Source organism: Syngnathus scovelli, chromosome 14 (genome assembly GCF_024217435.2).
Source record: "Syngnathus scovelli strain Florida chromosome 14, RoL_Ssco_1.2, whole genome shotgun sequence".
Classification (NCBI taxonomy): Eukaryota; Metazoa; Chordata; class Actinopteri; order Syngnathiformes; family Syngnathidae; genus Syngnathus; species Syngnathus scovelli.
Genome location: NC_090860.1, coordinates 7,452,831 through 7,477,650, shown reverse-complemented (window position 1 = coordinate 7,477,650; position 24,820 = coordinate 7,452,831). Strand labels below are relative to the sequence as shown.

The window sequence follows — 24,820 nt, the reverse complement described above, 5'->3', positions numbered from 1 at the left end:
CTGGAAACCAAAGCAAACAAAAAGTCACATCAAGTCACTGAGGGGCTATTTTAAATGATGTGACGACTGCACTCACTCCATCCTCTGTGATTCATGCGGCATCTGAGCCAAGAGCAGTATTGTTCTCTTGTAGTCGTTATCAAACTGGGCGGGTGTTGTGCTGATGTCATGCTGTTGATGAAGTGAAAGCACACTGCACAGGCCATCCGATTGATAACTTTTGACATCCCTCACCTATCACTTTATTCCGTCTATGTGTGTGTCTGTGCAAGACAGAACAACGGGTGAGTGTTAGGTCACAGGAGGTCACTCCACAAGCTTTATAACCAGATCTACTACTTTTTATGTGTCACCAAAAGATAATCAAATCAAACACTTTCCTTGTCATATTCGGAAGGATGACATATGTTGTGGTATCAAAGAGGAAGGGTGATGCAAGATGAGATCATGAGAAGAGTATTTTGATGGAAGGCCATAATTCCCACACCCTAAAATGAAGTCATGTGGCGGGAAGCAGCGAGGAAGAGGCTTGTTATGATTTCCCTCTTTATGATGCATGTAATACATGCATGACCTGTTTGGGCACATGTGTTATGAATCCGAGAAGAAATGTAGGCAGTTTGAATAGCAACATTCCCACACTAACTTGATAGATGTTTTATGTATGTATATAGAATAATATTTTTTTAAGACTCGATGTGGTCATGCAATTCCCAATCTGTACTTTAAGCACCAATTTTATTCCTCCACTTCTCCTTAGGGGCTCAATGATTGTGTCTGTCGTCAAAACACTGCTGCCGCTTTAGCAACACTTTTTTTGGTCTCATCCAAGGAACGTAGAGACGCAGGGCCAAGGCCATAATGGGATTAAAAAGGGAAGCAGTAATGTTATCACTAAAAAAGGTCATGAAAACAGAAAGTATAAAACATTTGTTTACTGAGAGCTTGAAACTTTTATCAAAGTTGCAGACCAGTCTGGGAGAAGAATGCCTGCATTAATACATCAGTTGATAAAAACATCGATTCCCTTAGTAGATATCTCTCGAGGTGTGTTTATGTCTTTCTGTCTATCTAGCTGGATTATGTAGAATGAAAGGATGAGTGATGGTCTAGGTCAGGGGTGTCAAACTCATTTTTTTTCGCGGGCCGCATTGTAGTCATAGCTTCTTTCGGAGGGCCATTATGACTGTCAACCCAAATAAATGTATGAGCACCTCATATTATATACAGTAAAAGTGACGAAACAAACTGATAAATAACTTGTTTTCAAATCAGATGAGTAAAAACTGGTCAAATAGTAAAAAAATAAATAAAAAGATCTTATTAAAAGTGGAGACAATTTGCAATTCTAGTAATGACACACGAATTTGATGCACAATTTGTCTTCGCGGCCCACATAAAATGATGTGGCGGGCTGTATCTGGCCCCCGGGCCTTGAGTTTGACACCTCTGGTCTAGGTGTTTTAGACTACACTGTGACAAAATTGTGGAGGGAGTCAGAGTGATTGTGGAAGTGAATTCATTAGATCAGAAGCGCCACGGCTGAAAGCGTTGAACCTAAAAGAGGATTAGCAGGCTGGTACTGGTGTCCACAGTGAGGAGGATGGAATGGAGATAGAATTACACGCAGCAGCGTCTCTGAAATACCGCCCTCTTCTGGTCATGAATCGTCATTACATCAACAACAACCGACTGTTGAAGGGCAAACCCAAACCCCGCCTGCGCAAATTGATTGGTGGAATTTGCGAGCCTCGCAATCTCATTGGATATTTCGACGTCAACGTCATGACGAATAAGGAAATAAAAGAAAGAAAAGCATCGCAGGTGAGAAGCATGGGTCATGTGGTTTATTCTCCTTCATTACGTTTGCTGTATAATTTATTCCGTTTATTTTCACGTTGTACTCGGTTTGTTTAATCTATGCCCCGCCATAATTTGCAGCCTTTACTAGCTAATGTAGAACGAGTGAGGAGTAAACTTCATAATGAAATTGCCTGCACGTTTCACAGTTCACATAAACGATTATAATCATATAGGCAACCCTTTTTAAAGTTATTTATTTAGTTGGTGTCTATATAGCAACTTTTAGATTGCAAAACGTATGTGTGCATCCAGTCAATGTTGAATAGACAGTCGTGAGTGACGAAATCGTTTTTGTACTTTTTCTTACCATTAGATAAATTAAAAAAAAACCCTATTTGCAATTCTTTAATTACATGTCATTAAAAATATGTCAATAAAATTATTTCTTATTATTAAGTATTTCGGACGCTGGGTGCTTCCGTGGAAAGTGCAGTACAGCATGTTATACTTTATTGTGCCACGAGATAGCGCGCAAGGACCTTGGCCATAAATGGAAGCCTGTGCAGCCCTGTTAACTAAATTATACGGACGTCTGCAAGAAACGTCTCGACAATTTAAGCGCGAATAAATACAAATGCCTCTGGGTGTTGTTACAAAACAGTGCTAGATATTTCAATATTCTGTTTTCTGTTTGTTTATTTGTTTTTCTTTTTGTTGTTTATCCAACACTGTCTTTGTCCCCTTAAGTATTTTGTACTGTGCACAAACTAGTGGATGTGACATTAGAAGCATCACTCCTGTAATTTTCCTAAATGTGCGTCTCAGAATTTGTTTTTAGTAAACTACAATACACGTTGTGTGTTTTCTTCAAGAGGGTTGATTTAATGGAAAGTATTTTATTGACAGCATGAAATACAATTAGAATAAAATCTTTGATGACCAGTGAGTAGAACAAATCTGATTAACATAGTTTATGAGGGTCCATGTTTCCTCTATTAACATTTCCAGAAATGTATGTCTCCCAGTCATTGTAGCTGAGGAAAATGGATCCGATTTTATTTAATCTTTCTGTTTTTATTTTCGCAGTGTATATTTAAACGAAATGGCTGCCTCGGGGAAGCTTGCATCTTTCCGCTTGCCTCCCTTGCCTACTGTTGGCGAGCTCATAAAACTGTACCACCTGCGGGCGGAGAAACAGCTTTCCCAAAACTTTCTTTTGGACTTGAGGCTCACAGGTTGGTCATACTACCACGCACGCTGTCCTTTTCTTCCACTATCTGCATTGCACCAATACCTGCTACTTCCTATTCCTCATTATTTTGTCTACACCAGTGCACTTGAGTGCACAGCTCCACGCAGTCGTGTTTCCAGAATTCAAGCAGACAGGCTTTCCTGTCTGGGTCATGTTGAGGAGATCTACTAAACTGAAAAAGCTAGTCATCAGCCTTTGTGGTGCTTAATATGATTATGTGTAAATGCACTGCAGGTCTAATGTGCCTTTTTGTTATTGAGCAAGGTGACTGTTAGATTAATGCATGTCATCTTCATAGTGCATATATTGCATTCCATTCTATTCATGGACGTTTGGACACGCAAGACTGATGAAATCGTTTGATTGGAATCTGTTGTATAATTTGTTGACCTCTGCTCGATGCGTTATTCACTTCTTACGAGCAGAACGGTATTAAGTTGATCATCCATCTTTTCAGACAAACTAGTGCGACAAGCAGGAAATTTGAACAATGCACACGTGTGTGAAGTGGGTCCGGGTCCTGGGGGCCTGACCCGGTCCATTCTGAACGCCGGGGCAACGGACCTGCTTGTGGTGGAGAAGGATTCGCGCTTCATCCCCGGATTAAAGGTACGAGTCTCTTCACTCGAGATGCACCAGCATCTCAATGTCATTGGCACCTTGTCAACAAAACACTTGCATCTGTCCTTTTTGAAGATGTTTTGATTGAGCTGTTTTCTTCTGCTGCTTCATTGCTACCCGCCATCTGGAGGGAGACTGATGAGCTGCATTTTTTCACTCAATGGTCTGTCATATTCCTAATTGGATGTTTCTCTGTTTCCTCAGCTGCTATCTGAAGCTGCACCAGGCAGGGTGAGAATTGTCCATGGTGACATTCTTACCTACAGAATGGAAAGAGGATTCCCAAGAAGTATTTGTCAGCCATGGGAGGAGGGTGAGATTATTTAACTGAACAAGTGTACGACCTATTTCGCCAGCAAGACGCGTCTCAGTCAATTCTCAAGTTAATTCAATAGAGAAGTAATTGGCGAAACGAGCTTACGTTCTGATGTGGGATGAACATGCAAAATAAGGCTGCAATTGCTGAAAATGGGCAGCCCGGTGGAAATGTTCTTCTTATGCTTGTGTGTGTTTTCTCCAGCTACCTCCCACATTTAAAAACCTGCGTGGTCGGTTAATTGGAGAGTCCACTTTGATCATAGTATGAGCATGAATGATTGTCGTGACGATGTGCAACGAAAATGGTGACTCGCAAAGAAGAGAGTATGAGAGGTTGCATGTCACCTGACTGTAATCACAGATTATTTTCAAATTGTACGGTTACTTTAGAGCTAAAACTGCACTCTATTTTTTTTTTTTTTTTTGCAAGATGACACGTTACCTGCTAATGTAAGCCCTAATGTCTGCGTGTATGTGTGTGTTCCACAGATCCACCAAATCTTCACATCATAGGCAATCTACCCTTCAATGTTTCCACCCCTCTCATCATCAACTGGCTGGAAAACATAGCCAACAGAACCGGGCCTTTTGCCTTTGGGCGTACCCAACTCACTCTCACCTTCCAGAAGGAGGTCGCAGAGGTGTGGCAAATGTGTGAATAAGTTGCAACTACATTGATCCCTCGCTACTTCGCGTTTCGTTCATCGCGGCTTCACTACATTGCGGATTTTTTTTTTTTTTTAAATTAAAAAAACATTTAAAAGTCAAAATAAAACTTCTAAATTGAGGAAACACGTGTCTAACCTTTAGGACAATGTAGTATTGCTCCAAATGTTCGTTTACATTCCTTTAGAAGTCCGTTTTCGTGTGTTAGCACGATTGCGAATTAGCCTCTTTCCGCTAACTCGTTAGCCTGCCCAGTACTTATTGTTGGTGACCGTACTTTGCGGATTTCACTTATCGCGGGTGGTTTTTGGAACCAATTATCCGCGATAAACGAGGGATTACTGTATATGTATATTAAGGGTCTTAAGCAGGCACAATAAATTCCTGAACTATCCAAAATGAATACAACAAAAAACAATTGGACCCTGATTTTGTGACTGAAGTACGTTTCTTTTCCAGACTTGGTTATTATGCCAACGACTAAGAAATGTTAAATGAGCCCACCATGTGACAGTGTCTTATCACATGTATCAGTGAATCTTACTTTCTTGTCTTGTGGTGTTGTCTTCTCCAACCAGAGGTTGACAGCCAGCACAAAGAGCAGACAGAGGAGCCGTCTGTCCATCATGGCTCAGTATCTCTGCACCGTCCACCACCGTTTCACCATCCCTGGAAAGGCCTTCGTCCCCAAACCAGAGGTAGGAATTTCAAATTGGCTCTTCTTTGCTTTCAGTGCAGTGTCAAACCAAGCGCAAAATCGTTTCTATTTTCTTACTGAGGCAGTGTGTTTAGTAATCTCCATGGAGTCATGAGTGCTGCCCCCTCAATAATCATCATCTGATGTGTTTGCTTAAGCGTAGAAAATCCACACATGCCTCCTCAGGGGCGTGTTGCTGAAATAGCATTTCATCTTTCAGAACACATTTCATTTATTTATTTGTTTTATTTTTCAAAAGTTCCATGTTTATTTCACTCGGTTGTAAAATGATGGCTGCAAGGTCATCAACGCCAGATGGACGTGTTGTTATTATATCACACTTCTTCCTGGAGGACAATTGCGGGACCTCAATTTTAAATATGTGGCCTTCTTCATCGGGACCCGTGTTGTCATCGCAAATCCCTTGTCATATCGCCATCACTCATCCCTTCTTCACCCTTCTTGCTTCAAGCCTTCATTAGGACTGTGTTGAATCACTTTTGTCTCTGTTCTGTCTTTGGACCATTTCTGGGATGTAATGATGCCTGGTGGGTATTTGAGATGTGGCACCCTAACGCTGCTGCGTCTCGTAATGAGGCCCAAGTTCTTTTTTAGGCCCCATTTTCTGCCTCTGTCTTTTAGCCCGTGCGTGGATCAGCCATGGAAGAAAGAGTCGAGCGCTTGCATAACATGGGAATGCAAGATGTTTTTGCTTCATTTTCCAGGGTCAGGGTTTATAGTAAGACTAGAGGGTGTATTGAAAAAAAATGAAACCTTTGCTTTCATCGAGATCTTTTTATTTAAGATAATAGGCAGGATGACTCGGAAGGTTCCTTACGACCTGGTACAAATATTTTTTTTTAGTCTCTGGATTAAAGGGCAGGTATAAAGTTGATGTCATGGATGTCCCTTGAAGATACTATGGATCTTTAGGACGCACTCTGGATAAATAAATTATTCGGAAATGTTGTGAATTGGACCAGGGCCGATTTTTCATTCTCTTAGAAGAGATGGCTCCCGATAATTATTTCATCACAGTCAGCGGCCACTTAGCACCTTACTTTGAATCTTGCTGTAAATGTACACAAACACGCACGCAGACAATACAAACAAACATGATTACAGAGGGATCACACTGCAGATTCAGCACCTCCGACATGCCCACACAAGCCATTTTTCCCGCTCTAAATGTTTTAATGGGCACTTGGTGGGAATGATATCATTAGGAAAGATGATGGCGGTTTGATGAGCAAACCCCCTGCTGCTTGTGCCCTATAAAAGATCACGGCGCTCAGAGTGAGTTAATGCGTGTATGTACGCCCTAGACACTATAAATGGACTGAAGATCTGGGACTCCTGGTCATTATGCCTACAGGGAGGGAAATAAAGTGTTGGTCCTCCTTCTCAGCTTCACAGTGTGTTTGTTGGTACTCTGTCCAGAAGTCAGAGGTCACCGATGTCGGCTGACTGGCACGGCCTGGCTCGCAATCTTTGTGGTAGTTCATATCAGAGGTGTTTGATGAGGAGGAGGTTGAGGTCAAGTTCTTGCACAGAAGTCATCCAAGCATGTCTTTATGTACCCTGCTTGTGCACTGGAGCACAGTAATGCAGAAACAGAAAAATAAAAAAGGTTCTTCCTCGCTTCAAAATGAAGAGTTGTATTCCAGGATTTTTGTCTGTCTGAAGGTGTACCTCTTATGGTATATCTTAAAAAGCTCATTTTCTTTTGGACTGATGAATTATTCTCAGTGAGGAGTGAAATTAGTTTTTCTTGTAAAATCTCAAAATAATCTATCTCACGGTTGCTTTTTGCCAATTGCTTGAGTGAAGGTAACTTTTTTCTCCATCATTCCAAACACATTACATTGTCTGACAATATGATGAGGGAAGGAAATTATTGAAAGTCTGCTATGCATATTTTATACAACGAAAAGGCTGACAAAATAGTTAAAGGAAATTTCCTGTCAGGAAAATTGTTATTATTATTTTTTTAAAGGTTGGAGCGGAAAATATGTTGTTGCTGTTGTGTGGCGCTTGTAGATGGGAGCATTATGCAAAAAAGTAGACCAGTGCTTTGCAAGCAAAACATTCCAGCTTACTCATGAGAATTAATTTTCAAACACATATCCACTGATGAATGCCTTCACGTTCCAACAAGACTTGAAACAAAGTAATGTTTAAACTAAAATATGCATAATTTAGGGCAATGTTTCCCAACCTTTTTTGGGGGGGGACAAAATTACTCAAATAATGATAATGTCATCTAAATTTACTCACAAACTGATGAATTGATTGAGATGAACAAAGCTATATTTGTAAATAACAAATAATAATCTATGGGTGAGCCAAAAAAATCGTATGTATCCAAGCCAATTCTTGTGTTATAAAATTGAAGAATATCCACTTAGCTGAATGTGCGAGTGTGTCTGTGTGCCGCACACCTATAGCCAATAAATCGGCTCACTGGTCTAATTGTTGGCATTATCTCTTCGCCTCTGAAGCTGTGGGCTCACTATTGTGTTAATGAAGAGGGATTTGCTCAAATTGACACACAAGAGGTATTTGGTATTGTGCGCTCTTGGCATGCCTGAATCTGAGTCTCATGGTTCTGGTGTAGTAGGCCTTGCAGTTGTGGCTGTACTTAAACAGGACTGGTGAATAATTTATACTAACTGGCTATAGCAACACTTACTAACCTGTACAATGAAAACCAAATGAGATTAAATACCGTATTTTCCGGACTATAAGGCGCACCTGACTATAAGGCGCACCTTCAATGAATGGCCCATTTTAAAACTTTGTCCTTATATAAGGCGCACCGGACTATAAGGCGCACTATTAATGCATCATGTCAGATTTTTAATCCAAATCAAGTCATTCTCCATTTTATCTTTTTTATTTCAACTTCAGACGCAACAAATTACTTTATAATCACAAAATAATGATCCATAGTCTTTTTGATTCATGATTCATAGTCTTCAGCGGGCCACTTATGATTGATTTCATGACACAATGCTTCGGGCCAGTTCAAATTTAGGGATTTGGTCCATATATAAGACGCACCTGACTAAGGCGATAAAGGTGAGAAAATTTTAGGTTTTTAGGTGTGCCTTATAGTCCGGAAAATACGGTAACTGGCAATAGCAACACTTACTTACATGTACAATGAAACCCAAATGAGATTAAATATATAAATGTGTTGCCAAGGGCGGTTTTTAGCTAGTAGCAGGTGCGACACTGCACATATGGCAATTCAGTGACATTTTTCAAAGTGATTTGATGTTGTGCACTCACCAAAAAGCAATGGACCTTTCTAGCGTCCACTGAAAGGTTGATGGAGTGGTTGGACATTAAGCCAACAATGTAATGAGGACGCAATTGTTGATTCCTCTTTGCATGAGCACTTGCCAATATTGAGATGGGAGGGTATGATAGTCCTCTCTATTTTATCCGTCAGCCTTGTTCTCCTTGACCCCATCTGCTTGTGTCTTATTGAGTGACTGAGATTGCCCTTGAGGGTTTCGGAGAGTCGCGATTGGACGATTTTCCCTTGCGGCATACACCCGAAGCAGATCACACCTGAGTCCCCCTTTCCTGCTTTTTCTCTTTTTTATTCACACTCCTCTGATGCATTCTCACAAAGTCTGATCTTTGAATCTGTTCAGTTAAGCTTGCTGGATATTCGCTTTCTTTATTTGAACCATTTTAGCCATTTTAATGCTAATGTAATGAATCTTCCCAAAAGTGGTATGTTTGGCACCTACGTTGAACTGAGTGGAGGAGCTTCGTTTTAATAGTAAAAAGTGCTTTGCCGCTATCTTGTTTGATATTTATGCAATTACAAATATTTTACTATTCATGACAGTATCCCCTGCAAGTGCAGACACATACACAAAATACACACAGTGTTGGTGTCTGCTTGCTTTTGTAATCATAATAATTTCTCATTTATATTCTGGTCATGGGTCAAGAGGAACCCATCAAGCCATCGGTACGTCTATACGGAGCCATCCAGATTAATTTCCATAGCCCCTTTACATAGAAATGAGCGAATTGGCTAAGAATGTACCTGTGTTCATGAGCAGAATATGTTTCAGTCAGCTTCAGATTGTGACAAGTGGCATTATAAGACATGTAGTAGATGCTTCATCACGCTCAACATGCCTCCATAAGCTCTTCGGGAGGGCTCCACAGTTGTTCCCAATAATTAAAAAGAGGGGTGGTGAGGTATGTTTTTACATGCAAACTGGTGAATTTAAAATCAAAAGACAACATTTATAACAACAGTGCAAATGGGGCCCTATTTTAACATTTTGTGGAGGAAACAGTCGAACAGAGCAGATTTTACATTTGGTTTACAACCATTGGGAGTTTGAACATTATTGCCTGATATATCAAACTTTGCGAGGCCTTAAATCTTTAAAATTGTTCAAGTCTGAGACAGTCATAACTTATAGCATCAAGCGCATTATGTCCTATGTAAGAAAGTTTTGTGTAATTTTGTGTCGTTTTTTTCACTCTTTGGAAATATTTGCCTAATTTTATACAATTACATTCTAAAGCTGACCTACATTTGCTCATTACAAATGAGTAAGGAAAATTACCCACATGGCGAAGCCTCATTTGCAGAATCAGCCAAAAGGCCGCCTCATGACAAGATGGATCTGATTGGAGATGGAGGCATACCTCCGACAGATGGTGGCCTGTCTGGGCTGGTCGTCAGCCCGGTCTTGAGTAATGGTTGCACCCGGCGGCTCAAGCCAGCTAACTGAGCCTCGCAGGCGGAAAGCCCTACAGATGTTCGCCTTGTACACAGTCATCAGCTAAGACCACGGGCCAGATGAACTGAGCCTAAATTGAATTTGTTAATGCCGCATTGAACATCCATTAGAGCTGGTGACTGTCCAGGGAGGATGCAGATGCATTCAGCTCAGTTATATTTTGGTTTCCCTCCCAGCTATGCCGTTAGCACGTATTCCAGCCTCGTATTTATTATCTCTTAAATCCAGGAGGGTGAAACAATGTAGTGGCAGACACAGTGATGGATACCTTTGCTGTGACCTGATGTTGCCCAGCTCTGGCTTGAAGAGCAAGAGCGCAAAGTTATTCGGCGGGACAGCACGCTTTTCTCACCGCCTACCGTGCACACGCTCCACGGCCACCGCAATTCATCCTGGCCTCCAACTGCCTCGTAAAACGGGTCAAACGTGGTATCAAGAGGATCGGGGAAAGTTATTTTCAGGGACCTGTGCCAGCACATTAAACGCCTGAGGCTTTGGTCTTGTTAGAAGGTAAAAAAAAAAAAATACTGTTCTCCTCCTCCAACCGTATCACCTGAAACAGAATGCAGCACTTAGCAAAATGGTGTTTTAAAGTTGGCATTACACACTTCAAAACCTCAGCAAACATAAGGGGTTGTCTTGATTTGTGTGACATCGTCGTCCTTCTTAAATCCATTTCCGTGTTATAACCAGAACACATCTACAGAGATTGAGCATCAACAATTTTTATTGATTTAGCGTCGCCTGGCTACCAAAACCTCCCAGCCGCACGTGTCATCCCATGCTGAAATATTGAAGAGTCTCCTCTGGAACTGTCACAGTGTATTGTTTTCTTACATGTAGTCCCTTTGTCATCCTCGTAGCTTTTACTGCCTTCCTCAGCAGTTTACTGTGTTGTCAAGGTCGCTGCCATGGTTCCCCAGCTTTGCATGTGCACTGGGGCCAGGAGTAGCTCCAAACAAAGGAAGGTCACCCACCCCCCCCTCCCTCCCCTGGCATCGATAAGAACATTATATCTCTAATATGATCATGAGCAAGCAGAGCAGCTGCCCAAAACAAAGAGCGGCACATTAAGTGCGATGACACACCAAGGCTATTTACTTCGGCTTTCGAGTGTTGTATTTTGGCCATTGCACCGATGTTAAATGGACACGCGGATGAATGTCTTTCTCATCCTTGCCAGCGTGAATGGCGGATTGTGCCATCTTCGCCTCATTATCCTCTGCGCTTTCTGCTGGTCTACATAATCTCGAAGGGTATTTGTAGATCAAGAAGGCAAACAAATAGTGTAGGTTCAAAAGAGAGGCCGCCGCTCACGAGTGTCGAGCATTCGCCACCTCCTCGTCTAAGTTCATGTTCAGATCTGTCATTGTGGCGAGTCTAGGTGGGAGTCTTTGATGGAGAATGTAGGTTAAATACACAGAGGAGCAGATCTTATTCGTGTTTTCCCCACGAGAGGAGCAGCTATTTGAGCTGTACTCCTGTTGCATAACCACAAGGAGTGGGAGAATGTGGGAGAGCTATGAATATTCTGTGTTGGTTTCAGGAATTTCCTCTCACTTTGATGCTGTTCTTCCTCTGATCAATTGAAATAAAAGGTTAGTTCATTGTAATTTCCCTACCATCTAAACAGGCCTTTAAAAATATATAATGAATATTAGTATAGAGGTGCGACAATTATTTGATTATTAAATTGCTCAATAATGATTTTTGATAATTGATTGTTTAAACTTTTTTAATTGTCCAAATCCTCAGAATTTCAGCTTGTCAACAGTAAATATTCACCGATCTTTGTCATTCTCCATAAAAGGAGACTGATAATCTTGGTGTTAAATCAAAATATAACATTTGCTTTTACTTTCAGGGATGAGAATTTTCTGCGGATCCGCGGATTTCCGTGTTTTTTTCCGTCTAAAGTATTTTCGTGAATCGTGTAAATCCGTTGAGAAAATTATTCTTTTAAATATGGGGGGGAGCAACCGGCTAGCTGGCCGGGCAACGTTAGCCTCGGTGACTCTTGCGGGCATTCCCCCGCCCGCCGTGACAGCGTATATCCCCCCCCCCCCCCCCGCTACTTTTCCGTGCTTTTTCACATTTGCTATTCTCATCCCCGTACTTTGGAAAACAATGATCAATTTTTTTTTCCCCAACATGTTACGGACAAGAGCATTAACTGAATCAAAAATATATATATTTTTTGTACTATTCATTTTAAATAATGTCCTATTTTTTTAATGAAGGGATACAAATAAAAAAAAAAGATCCAATTAATGGATTATTAAAATAAGTGCCAGTTGCAGCATCTTGTCAAATCCACTTTACATAGATAAAACAAATACAAAATTCATCTCCCCAGTTGCCTTTAAATCCATGCAAGGTTATTATTCATGCTGTCATCTCGGTGAGGAAACGCTCGGTGAGCTTGGGTGCGACATTCCGAGTAGAATTCTTTTTTTATCAAAAGCCATTTGCACATGGCGATGTATTATGGATGCATACAGTGAAACCAATGCCGCCGCTCCCCAGGGTGCTGCACCGCGTAAGAGCAGCCTGACTGGCCGGCTGCACTGAGCACAGCCTGTAGCATCCGACAATCTGTACATTTGGCCAGGCTGACAATACTTCACCCTTATTGGCCGTGCATATAGTAACAAACCACCAGCAGGCGTGTTGCTTTCATAAAATAGTTTTATTAGTACAAAATAGAACTACTTGCACAAGCACATTGAGACAACTGTTTCACACAACCTGTGAGCTGCTCGTCACAATTATGCTCTGGCAAAGTAAGAAGTGCTAAAGCATCCACAAAAATAAGCTGCAGTTTTATCAAAAAGATAAATCAATGCATCGGTACAGTTTCTATGCACATTTGTAACTTTTTAAATTCATAGGACCACTTTGCACTCGGGCCCATTTCTAAGCTAATGCAATTGCGTGCTGATATCAAGCTGCACAGACACACAAAAAAGAGGAACCTCTCGCTCGTAACTCCCCGCCGGAGCGCTCAGACGTCATCCACCCCCCCCCCCCCTTTTTTTTTTTTTTTCCAGAGTGCCACTTGCGTAGTGTTTGTACTGGTGCAGGGAGCTTGAAATGCTCAACCATTGGAAACAAACTACTCTCAAAATAGTAACACAAAAAAGGTGCATTGGCGTACTCTTCTTATAAAGAAGATATGGTATGATCATGGTATTGTATCTTCTTTTGGAACAATCGGAGAGAATTCCAAGTCCCTCAGCATAAACAACCACGTAGATACTTGTGTACAGCTGCCATCGACCTCTTGAACACTCCTAAATGAATACATTGGTTTAGAAAATACCACACTCATGTGACCCACCCACACTCATGCTTAGCAAATCTTACTGTGCTTTGGGAAATCAGGAATAAAGAGGATTTCAAATAACCCTCAAAAGCCGCCCTGGACTGCACACAAGCATCTAGTTGACTTGAGACTTAGTCTGGCAGAATAAATCCATAAAACATTCGCTAATGTACAATTCATATACAAAGAACACATTAGAAAAATAAAGATAAACCATTCCGGATAGTCATAAAATGTCATCATGAGACTACAGTATTTGGCACATTCTTGAAACGCAAAAAACGTCAGTATTACTTAATGATATGGCACATTCTTCGCGTTTTTTTATTTTGTTTATTGCATTGCTTCTGGTGCCAGGGCACCGAGTTATTGTCAGCGAGCCAGCTCTGTTTTGGATGCTGGGGCAAGATGGCGTAGAAACCTGGTCGCAGAGTGCTGCCAGGGCTGGAGATGAAGCCCGTAGTGATGCCTCGCGGTGTGCCGGCAGCGGCCTGCAGGTGGCGAGCTGGGCTTAGCCATCTGCTCCCTCCACAGAAAGCTGAGTGTTTATGAGAAAGCAGGAGGAAACTGTGCGGTCCTGCGCATCACTGCCAAAATCTGTCTCCGTTATAATTTCCAATATTCCTCCTCGAGAAAAGAATACACGCACACTGGGACAGCAAAGTGTGAAAGCGCAACAGTGCCCCTGACATTTAAGTAGGTGAAGCGTATGCGTGTGTGTGTTGGCTCATGCTTTCAACATGCATCAAGAGTTCTGCCGTCAACTATCACATCCATGTGACATGGGACGGAAGCGGGACAGAGGATACGTGTTTGCATGTCTGCGTAGCGATAGCAGTCAAGTGGTTTCTGTTTAAGACACAGAGACCTTCTGCAGGTGCAGCCTCCATGCTGACACGTTTGGAAAACAAGTCACATATGGAGAATGACTCCAACCTTTTGTTACTGCCTGCCAGCCTCATAGCGAGCCGTTCGACCGTGACTCGAGAGGTTTCACATTTGCCTCTATACCACTCCAGCCACGAAATGCATCTCGAAAAAAAACAATTCAACATGGACGCTGCCTCTTCTCGCTGGCTAATAAAGGGGATTAGACTAAGTCGTGTACACAGAGGCTCTGATTGAAGCTTATGGAACAATGGGAAGAAGCAAAAAATAAAAAAAGAGATGTCCTACCACAAACAAATCACTTGGCTGACAAGCACCGGCCCCTCAGACAATAATTTGGTTTCCATGGTAGCGTGAAGGAGGATAGCAGGATGAAAACATGCAAAAAGCAGCATGAGTGTGTGTGTTGGCTGTGTCTGTAAGGACACACAAGTATGTGGGGGAGTAGTGCATGTCTAATGGGGCGCCGGTGTGCCAGAAATGGTTACTTTGGCCAGAATTGGCAGCTTAGCGACAGGGTGCTTTCAGGATGGCGATATGATAACAGCTCACTCCCACATGGTTTGCTCAAAGATTCCATCTTTTTTTTGCCTTTCGTCCCTCTCCGTCTCTCTCACATTTCCACCTGCCGAGAGGAGGAGAGCAAGCATCTGTTTGTCTGCATTTACTCAAAACCTGCCCAGCAGCCCACGTCTCCTCCTCCTCTAATGTCTCGACAGCTTTTTCAGGCACAGGCATATTGTGTGGCTATATCACGGACTTCTACCCATCCATCCCGCTGTCTTAAAACACAGGCTCCACACGGCATGCTTTAGCGGCAAGACATCAAAGTTACTGGAACAGCAAACAAAAATATGGCCGGCCTATCTATGAAAGGACGTCCAGCTACTGTATTTGTTTTCAATTGAAAGCGCTCCAAAAGATTGTAAATAGCAGCTAAGTGATTGCTTTTTTTTTTTTCTTTTGATTCAAACCTTCGGCCGGGAGGGTGTCGGCATCCTTCCTATTTGCTTAATCCGCTCCTCAGGGAACGCTCCCAGTCATTTACCGATGAGCTTGCATTTGGTTTGCGGCCCCCCTCGGATTGTGCAGCACCTCATCCGTGCTTCCTGACGCCTTCGGTATGTTTGTTCCAAGGTGCTGCTGGGAGATTAAAACCACTGCTTGTGCTTGCAAAACAGAAGAAAGACAGGAGCAAGACACAAGAGCAGCTCATATTTTCCCACCTGTGTGGCGCACTCGTCCACTCCTCCCCCTCGGCCTGTAAGCTTACCTACACATAGTCCTGCAGGCTGTAGCCAGTCTTATTGTCCAGTGGGGAGAGAGAGCAATACTGATGCTGGAGCTCCTGTTGTTGGAGCAGCTGTTGCTGCTGCTGCTGCAGTAGCAATTTGTCAGGCGGGGGGAGCAGGACCAAGTCTTGGGGTCCGTGCCTTTTCCCCGAGCAGGACACGCAGAAGATGGAGCCCCCCATTAGGAGGAACCCGGCGGAAACGAAGGCCACATACACGGCGCCCCCGGGCTCAAACTTATTGCTCTCCGGCACGGTGGAGTCCAGGAAGTTGGTGATGACCTCATTGGTAAACCAGGAAGCAGGCACCAGGCACAAAAAGCCGGCGGCGACAAAGCAGCCGCCGCTGGCGATGGCCGCGTGCCGCTTGGAACGCCGCCCCCCTCCCCACCGCGTACACTTGAGTCCCAGGGAAGCCAGGCAGAGCCCCATGGCCGCCAGTACGCAGCACAGCACCATGGTGGTGCGCGCAGTCTGCAAGTACGCCGGAAGCGAAAGCACGGAATACTTGAGCGTGCAGCTGAACATTCCCGTGCTGTACCATGTGCAGTCCATCCACAGTCCCTGCATCTGGGAGATGGCAGTGATGATGTTGGAGCCCACGTCGGCGCTCACCTTCCAGTTGGGCAGCAATGTGGCCACCATGGCGCCCATGATGCCCAAAAGCGCCAGCACAAATCCAAATATCTGCATGCCTGTGGACGCCATGCTCCGTTGTCGAGCCTAAGCTGACGTCTCGGCCAGGTAGCATTCGTCAAGCGGCTGCCGGTCAAACCTTTTGCTTCTTCAGCTCCTGGGCTGCAGCTCCGCTGGTCTGGAGCACAGAGACACAAATGAGAAAAGAGACAGAGTGACTGCCTCGCACTGCCTCCTCTCTCGCCTCATTCAGCTCGACACAGACGCACTTTACTGGCTGCAAACAAAGAACCAGCAATAAGAGCTGACTGTGCCTGACCCTAGGTAAGCAAAACTAAAGGGACGTATTGTGCATGTGTGCATTTTCTACGTCCTCTCCCGTGCCTTCCACCGTGCTGATACCAGAGAGGGAGAAATGACTTTGTGCTATTTGCAACGCTCAATGCCTATGTCGACTTAAAGCTGCAGTGCCCGTCCATACCTTAACACTCATTAAATGGCTTTAATAGCGCTAAAATGGGAGCGCTTTTGACCAACCATTTTTGAAAGAAAAAAACATCCCATTTGGTAAACAAGTTACAGACAACTTTCTCACTCTACTTAATCCAGTGTAAAATATTTTTGAACAGAATTAGGGAAATTCTCTCGCCCCTAACGGTGGATGATCGCCTTCTTTTCTTTTCCGTCCCCATAAAACGATCGGTCTTACCCTGGCTGCTGCTGCAGAGCTGCCACTGGCGCGTCACGTTGTTGGCGATGATTCCAGTAAACACACATAGACGCGTTGCGCGCTGAACGACTAGGAGGAGGCGATGTGGACAGCTCAGTCCGGACCTCAGCTCCGTTCGCGACGTCCATCTCCTTAGCAACAACGGAGGAGAGCACACCCCAGCCCCGACGGACCACACAGGCTGGACAGAAGCCTGCTAGGGAGAGAGAGCCGCGGTGCTCCGGCTCTCTCGCTCTCTCTCTCTCTTCTCGATCGCTCCCCCGCACTCGACGCCCGCCCCCCCTCTTCTTTCCTCTCTTTCGCTCTCTCCTCCCCGGTGTGTGCGCGTCTGTCAGTGTGATGTACTTTGTGTGTGCTCCCAACTGCGTGCGCTGCCCGTCAATCAAACGTTCACAAGTTTAACATTTTCCAAAATGTCACCCCCCCCCCCCCCCCTCTATGATATTCATGTATTTCTATAGATGCAAATATTTAGTAAATGTTCCGTCGTGAGTCAGTGAGTGAGGAATATTGTGTTTGGAGTTCGGCACATCACTGGATCATTGGAGCTTGTGAATGTGATTGGACGCCAGTATAAAATGAACCAAAGTTAAAGAGCTTTTTATTTTTTTTAGGATTTTCAGGAGAAGCAAAATATATTTTTGGGGCTGGGTTTTAAATGTGATTAAAATCTAAATTGCTTCTGTTTATTTCGTTAAATTATTTTATTTTTCCTGAATCTGCAACCACACCAGATACCTTGACTGGTCAGCTGTTTCTTAATGGCTGTTGTTTTGCATTCATTGCAGACCATTGAAACACATAAATGAAAAAAAATGAAGCTCCCCAGGGAATCATCTCCATCAGGAATCAGTCAGCGGGGGACTTAACCTCCCAGCTGCTCCCCGTACGTGTCTGCTTATCTCTTCTCTTCAGTAGAAGGCATACAAGAGGGGAGCCGCTTGACAAGGACATTCTGGATTCTTGAATGACAAAGAGGACAAACTGTAGGTGCACACAAACATGACCAGTGCACCGATATGCTTTGTTTTCTTTGTATTGTGCTTGATGGCCATATCAGTAAACGCCAACTCCAACCTAATGCTGCGGGCACCAACCATTGCAAGCCACAATCTCTCCTTTTAAATCGGTTGGTTGCTTTTGATCTGTTCATCTATTGATCTGTTTTTGTGTATGGAGAAATCATTTCTCCAATTCCCCTGAAGAGACTAAGAATCCAATTCAAATGTGCTTTAAAAATCTCAACTAGGATGTTCGCTCTATGCTACCGCAGCTCCCCCGGAAATAGAATCTTTCCACTTTTCTTCCGACATGCTCGTGTGTGACCCGTCTCCTTGTAACTGATGAGATCCTAAGTGCTGATACTGATGTTGCTCCATGGGGAATAGAATAAATAAATAACTAGGTTAAAAAAGGAAGGTGCGAGGAGAGAAAGCGCAAAATGCAGTTAACATACCGTGGGGTAGTGCAGATGTGCCACTCTGCCATGTGTGAAGATTTCACAGGCTATTAAAAGCGTGGTGCCCCTCTTTTCTTTCTTTATCACCTCACAGCAGAGCTCTCCTGTCTTTCCCGACCAGTCACGCTATTGCGTGACCCGCATCGGGGTCTTTTATCGTTCAATTAGCGTTTTCCCTCCTTTATGTGTCCCCTCGTGTAATTGGTTCCCGTGCTCGTTGACGGCTAAGGCGCAAAGGTGTTATGTGATAGCTGTTATGTATGTCGGTGACCGCGGAGCATGAAAGTTTTTACCAGGTGTGAAGCTGTCAAATATGCGACAATTGGTTAGTTGAGGTTAAAAATCTTGTACATCATTAAGAGTGACATACAAGAGGTTTAAAGAAGCCATGGAACGTCTGGAGCAAGTCAGTCGCGTGAGGAAAGGAGTTCTCCAAGTGGGTTGATAGGGTAGGTCTGATGTCCTCGTGCTTGCCCGAGGCCGTTCCATGGGAAGTACGCTGGGCTGCTTGTACAGGAAGCCAAAGCCCTTCCTCTCCAAATGCCCGCAAGCAACATCAGACTTTTATATTAGATGAATGTTGTGAAAGTTCATTATCTACACGAACTAGTTCAAAATTCAGTTCACAAATTTTACAATTAATTTGTTCAGTTCATAGTTCATAATTGAAATTGTATTGCTGGCTTCGTCAAATATAAAAATAAAAATAAAGTTGCTGCCAGCTGTTACATTTTGGCATTTTCTCATGCGCCGTGTGACTGTAGCCGGGGTTGCCAAATCCTTTTTCTTCTGCCTTGTTTACAGTGTTTTTAGTGTTTTTATTTTTTATTTTAAAGTCTAAGAAAAGAAAACCTGGCATCCTTGAACTAAAGTGAACTGCCGTTCAAAATTGTTCATTGGCCCCAGAATGAGCGCGTTTACAAAAACCTTCACGAAGCAAAAACGTTCAGTTCACGTTCGTCCAAAATATGAACTTCGTTCGTTCATTCAACACTGTTAGGTGTCTTAAGATGGACTGCTGCCTTCTTTTCTTGAGAGCTTGCCTTTTTGGCTTTATGTGGAGGTTGTCTTCTTAAGGTCATTCATGATTAATGTAAGTCTTCTTTTCTGCAACATCTCAGTGCAATCTTCTCCCACATATTCTGTCCTAGCTTTACAGCTAGTCCGGCCCCCCGCCCTCTTGTTTTTTTTTTCCTCACGACCAGTCATTATGTAAGCATCCAAGTGTTGGTGGTTGAAGTAGCAAGGTGCCTGGTGCCCATGGATTTCTGCCCTCCCATGTTTGTGACAAATTACACCATCGTCAAGATATAGGTGGAAGTTGGAAAGAGCAAAGATCTCCCAACTGAGCTTTGGGAAGGTCAAACACATGAAATATGGAAAAGTACAAGTGTGTTGATGTGGCTGTGGGGCCTATCTAACACTTCAGGTGGGTTACGAAAAGCCATTTATGTATTTGGCCTTCAATCACTTTACTATAGGAATCCTTGCTGTCAGGTGAAGCTTTTACTGCAGTCTGTTGTTACTTTTTCAGCATTTTTTTTATTTTGACCACTAGCCTACTTGAACACAAAGAATGGATCATTTTAGCTCAGCCGCCTAAAGAAGAACCTAAAGAACATTTGTTTATCTTACTGACACCGATGTTTGTGACCAATTTAGCTCAATGATAAAAGTCAGATGCTCAGAATTTTCTTGCACTTTAGTATTGATTCCTATCCAACAAACTAATTTAGCCTGTTCTTGTCTGCACAAGCCAACACACGATAATTGCATTCACACTATTTCTATATTCTCCGCCTGTGGGAAAATTGGAGCGGAAACAAGTTCATTGCACCTAAAGTTTCGGGCCAGGTGATATGGCGGCATGTGATTTACAGTGGAGTTTCCTCGCATGCCGAGTTTATCGGTGGGGGAGGATTAATGGCAGGATGCAGTTCATATTACGTGGGTCTACCTAGTGAAGCCGTGTAGCAAGGCCATCTATAAATCATAATAGCAAAGTGACACGGACAAGCTGATGGCTGAAATGCCGCCGCCCATATCGTCTTGATATTGACTTTTCCCCTGTGCTCTTCTCTTAAATCATGGCGTGGAGAATATAAATGGCCTAATTATTTTAGCGCAGGCTGGAATCATACGCACGGGTTTCTATTGCTTCCCCGGAACAGATGGTTGTCTGATCTTGCATCACCAAAGCACTCGGGAGCATTTTGCAATTCAGATCTTCACTATATGGTCAAGCCAAATCCCTCTTATGTGCATGACAGGTGGAAAAATGATTTTCATAAAGCTCTCCGCTATTACGACATCACGTTGCAGCCACGCTCCTGGTCATTATCGACATGTGACAATACGCCATCTGAATTAAGTTGGTCGAGTCATGGGATTTTAACAAACAGGCGAGATTCCAAACGATAGAAAATTTTGGAGTGTTCTCTGCATCAGCCAATCAGCCGCCACCACTGTTGTCCTATTACAGCACTTGACGCTGCGGTGAGGAAACACAGGCCTATCTATCAATGTGATAAGAGATAGCGCTGCAGTTTATCAGCACAGCTAAATGCAGCCACAATTGAAAATCCAAACATCTTCTTAGGAATGTCTCACGATTCCACGTTGCTTGTCCTTGCACCACTCCAATGTAGAGGACAGCTGAGAATGGGTGAGTCACCAAATCCAAGACTCCAAGCTTGAGTGGAGCACGAGGTGTTCAGTGAAGTCATGTTAATTTCACCCCTATGTGCTTGTTCTCATGACTAATGGAGGGAGTAAACTCAGCTATCCTTGCCAGTTCTTTCCAATCCAGGACTACTAAGTTATAGATGTTGTCCTCTCTAATGGATCTTTGAAAAGCACCCAAAATCCCTTAAAGGGAATGAAATGCATAATGATGATGATGATGAGGACAACTAATACCACTGATGTTTGTGATGCGTGTCTTTAGCTAGAGCGCAGCCAGTGGACCTACGAATGCTAAGCTCCTCTGTGTGCTGCCTTACCAGGCCATTGGTCCCTATACACACACACGCACACACACACACACGTATTGCGGATTGTGTGCTAGCACGATTACCCCACGCCACCCCCATTAAGCTATAACATTCATGTCAAACACTGTTTACAAAGGGGCACCAAATGCGGGATTATGAAATTGTCTTCTGATATTTCGTGTGATTCCATTCTGATGCTCAGAAGATGAAGTAAGATGATCCTTTAGAGGAAAACAAGCCATCGGGGACAGTTGAGAGGGTGAGCGGCGAGGAGTGTGTGCTGGTTGGTAAAAGCCAGAGCTCCTAAAGCAACTCCGCTGAGTCTGTCACGACTTCTTCAACAGAGTGTCACGTCAGTTTAGGGCTGACGCGGGAAGGATCGAGAGGCAACACCTTCGCTCGCTGTTAAGCGCGAACACCAGTGAGGACCCCCTGAGCAGGGAGCTCCACAATTACAGATTATTGGAAATATTCTGTCAGGTGTCTCAGGCAAAGTGGAGGGAATAATGAATTGTTCCAAAAAGCAGTCAGTGTTAGCATAAAACCTTCAAGATTCTGCTGAGTCGGGAAAAGCTACTCGAACATCTGAAAGTTATTTGGGGTTAATCAGAGGCACCTAAAATGTGTCACGTTTGCCGATTCCTATTTAACACCAGTTTTAAGTTGAGTAGTTAATTCTGTACACAGCCATGTCCAAGTTATTATGAGGGGGTGCACACTTATGCAACCACATTACTTTGTATTTTTACTTGGACTTTGAAAGGTCATAAGGTTATTAGTGGAATCAAATCAAATCTATTTAGGACATATTTTCATTTCACAAAAACCTGACATTTGAAAAGGATGTGCAGACATTTGAAATCCACTAGAATGCCAGTTTCCATGCAAAGGCTTGTCGTGAGCATTACAGTAAAATGTATTTTTAATAAATTTATGGTTATGACTTCATGTAAGCTCCTAACTTGGTCATCTCACGGCACACTCACAGTAATAGGGCAGTATTTCCCAAGTGCTGCACCCACAGCACATTAGAGTGCCGTCCCATTTCACTTAATTGGTCCAATAAGTATTATTTAGTAGCTCACTTTGTGTCTTCCTTCACTTCCTCCCACTATATCAGCATTGTCGTCATCTAAACAAGCTATGATTTCATACTGAGTAATTACATTTGTGAGGAATTAGAGATGAGATTCTCATTATTTCAGTGCAATTTTATTATTTTTATTTATTTGATATTTATTGTCTGTGAAATGTTTCAAATGTAAATTAAAAAATGAAATGAAAATGAAAAAGAGCAGCTATGTCTAAAACATCATTTGCACAACAACATTTTGACATTTACCTTGGAAAAAGGTTATTGTGCCTTTTAGCTTTTTCATGAAAATTCACCTGAAAATAGAATACCCCGAAATGTTTGTCAGTTGTCCCGTTTTTTTATTTTGTTTCATAAATTAGTGATATAAAGAAGTGGTGAGTCAGCCTGAATGTGCAGGAAAATAGCGAACACAGCTCGGTGTTGTTACTATGACAACTCAGCAACTCAGTGGCTACTCTGCGTCATTTTATTTTCACTTTTGTCCGGTAATCTTTATTCACTTTTTTGCTTTTCTGTCCCTATCTGCCTGCTGCCACTTTGCTCATAATTCCCTCAAGTGCATCTATTTTTTTGCAGTGTCTTCTCAGGTCAATGTTTCAAAGCAACCTTATGTGTGTACATAGGTGGACGTCGGAGTTGTTCACTTCACCCCTCTGGTTCAGCCTCGCATTCAACAGCCCTTCAAACTGGTGGAGAAAGTCGTCAGGAATATTTTCCAGTTCCGCAGAAAGCACTGCTACAGAGGAATCGGGTGAGCACCGATGTTGTCGGCCAGCTTCAAATGCAGAAGCAACTCATGAAAGCGCTCCCGTGCTTGTGAGCAAGCGGGCCCAGATAACGGCGCGGTGCTGGCTGTGTGAACGAGAGCAGCAATTATTAGTCAGCGAGGTGGCACGGGAACGACGAGGCGCTCAGATTTTATATAACTTTGACGTGTTGGTGGAAGCAGCACCCGACTGGTAATTATTTTAAGGATGGACATTTGGAATAATTGACTTGATCAACCCACTCTGTGGTAAATATAGTTATTTTTTTAATTGTGTTTACTTGTTTAAGTTGAACGGGATTTTCTCTCACAGATAATTGGAGATTCCAATACAAGCTATAAAATTTTACCATGCATTATAATTTATAGCTGTTTCAGAAAAAAAAATCCAACTTTCTGAATCTAACCCTTTGCTTATAAATGACTATAAATTGAGTGCATATGTATTATTTTCTTGTTAATATTACGAAAACCGGATGCCAGCATGTCTGATCATTGAAATATCTTTTGCTCCTCGCCTCTCTTCTCCCTCCTGCCAGAATGTTGTTCCCGGAGGCTCATCGCGACACTTTCACAGAGGAGCTGATGTGCAAGGCAGATGTGGAGCCCACCATGCGCCCCACCGAACTCACCATCCCCCACTTTAAGGCGCTGGCTGACGTCTACGCTGACATGTGCACCCGGGAGCCGCTTCTGCTCGGCTACGACTTCCGAGAAGAGCTCCGGCTGAAACACCTCACCAGGCAGGAAAGAACGCAGAAAGGCGTAACCAAGGGAATGACGCCGAGCCCGGAGGGACCAAAGTGATCGTGACAAAGTGCAGAGAGCGCGACAGAGGTCAATTTAGTGCCGCTCTTGTAGCCTTGACATTTCCACCTGGCACTGGCATGCATTTTTTGACACTTTTTTTCCATGCCTCCAAGAGCGTCAAACGGCTGTTTATTGGAAGAACAGATAAAGAGCAGATTGGGCTAAAAAAAAAAAAAAATACACACTAAAATATATCATGTAAACAACATGGCTGCATCTGATCCAGGTCGCTTGTTTTCTATTGTGTAATGTTGTCACTTGGGAGTAAAAAAGATTACACACATGAATGTGTACACTGTTGTGGAAAGCCACTTGGGACGTTTTTAAAGTCAACTTGGTTCAAAACACAACTCAGTAAGTTTCTTTTGGATGAGTCAAGATATTTTTTTATTTTTTTTATTTTATTTAGGAACAAAAAGGTCACACCGCTCGCAACACTTCAGTGTAATTTTTCTGGATTCCCAAGATGCATTAATTTGTAACAATCCTTTATTTTAACGTGTATTCATTTTATCAAATGATTTGTGCGATAATCTTAATGAGCCAATTAAATTCCATTGCAGTGTTCCGCTCAATGGAAGCAAATTTAGAAATCGGGGGTGTTTTGCTTTACCGCTGAGGCATCTCAGACAAGGTGGCATAGAGGGAGAATTGCGGGAACTGTCGCCAAAAGTCCGATAGCAAAATG

The 24,820-nt window shown here is 43.1% G+C and overlaps 2 protein-coding genes across 2 annotated transcripts; one reads left to right on the top strand and one right to left on the bottom strand.

The window, feature by feature from the left end:
- The first annotated feature begins 1,668 nt into the window (after nt 1–1,668).
- On the top strand, nt 1,669–24,725 carry tfb1m (transcription factor B1, mitochondrial). Its single transcript, XM_049741298.2, has 8 exons — nt 1,669–1,824; nt 2,890–3,038; nt 3,513–3,664; nt 3,881–3,989; nt 4,484–4,635; nt 5,239–5,358; nt 23,180–23,307; nt 23,862–24,725. The coding sequence occupies exons 2-8, from the start codon at nt 2,906–2,908 to the stop codon at nt 24,127–24,129; spliced, it is 1,062 nt and encodes a 353-aa protein (XP_049597255.1). The 5' UTR covers nt 1,669–1,824; nt 2,890–2,905; the 3' UTR covers nt 24,130–24,725.
- On the bottom strand, nt 12,809–17,248 carry LOC125981318 (claudin-20). Its single transcript, XM_049741300.1, has 2 exons — nt 16,988–17,248; nt 12,809–16,456 (listed from the first exon to the last, which is right to left on the bottom strand). The coding sequence occupies exon 2, from the start codon at nt 16,348–16,350 to the stop codon at nt 15,625–15,627; it is 726 nt and encodes a 241-aa protein (XP_049597257.1). The 5' UTR covers nt 16,351–16,456; nt 16,988–17,248; the 3' UTR covers nt 12,809–15,624.
- Nucleotides 24,726–24,820: the final 95 nt, after the last annotated feature.

Bases quoted from the DNA above. Each gene is read 5' to 3' on its own strand.
- LOC125981318 (XM_049741300.1), bottom strand. From the start codon at position 16,350: ATGGCGTCCACAGGCATGCAGATATTTGGATTTGTGCTGGCGCTTTTG.
- tfb1m (XM_049741298.2), top strand. From the start codon at position 2,906: ATGGCTGCCTCGGGGAAGCTTGCATCTTTCCGCTTGCCTCCCTTGCCT. The intron at 3,039-3,512 runs GTTGGTCATACT...CCATCTTTTCAG, and splicing joins TTTGGACTTGAGGCTCACAG to ACAAACTAGTGCGACAAGCA. The intron at 5,359-23,179 runs GTAGGAATTTCA...GTGTGTACATAG, and splicing joins CCTTCGTCCCCAAACCAGAG to GTGGACGTCGGAGTTGTTCA.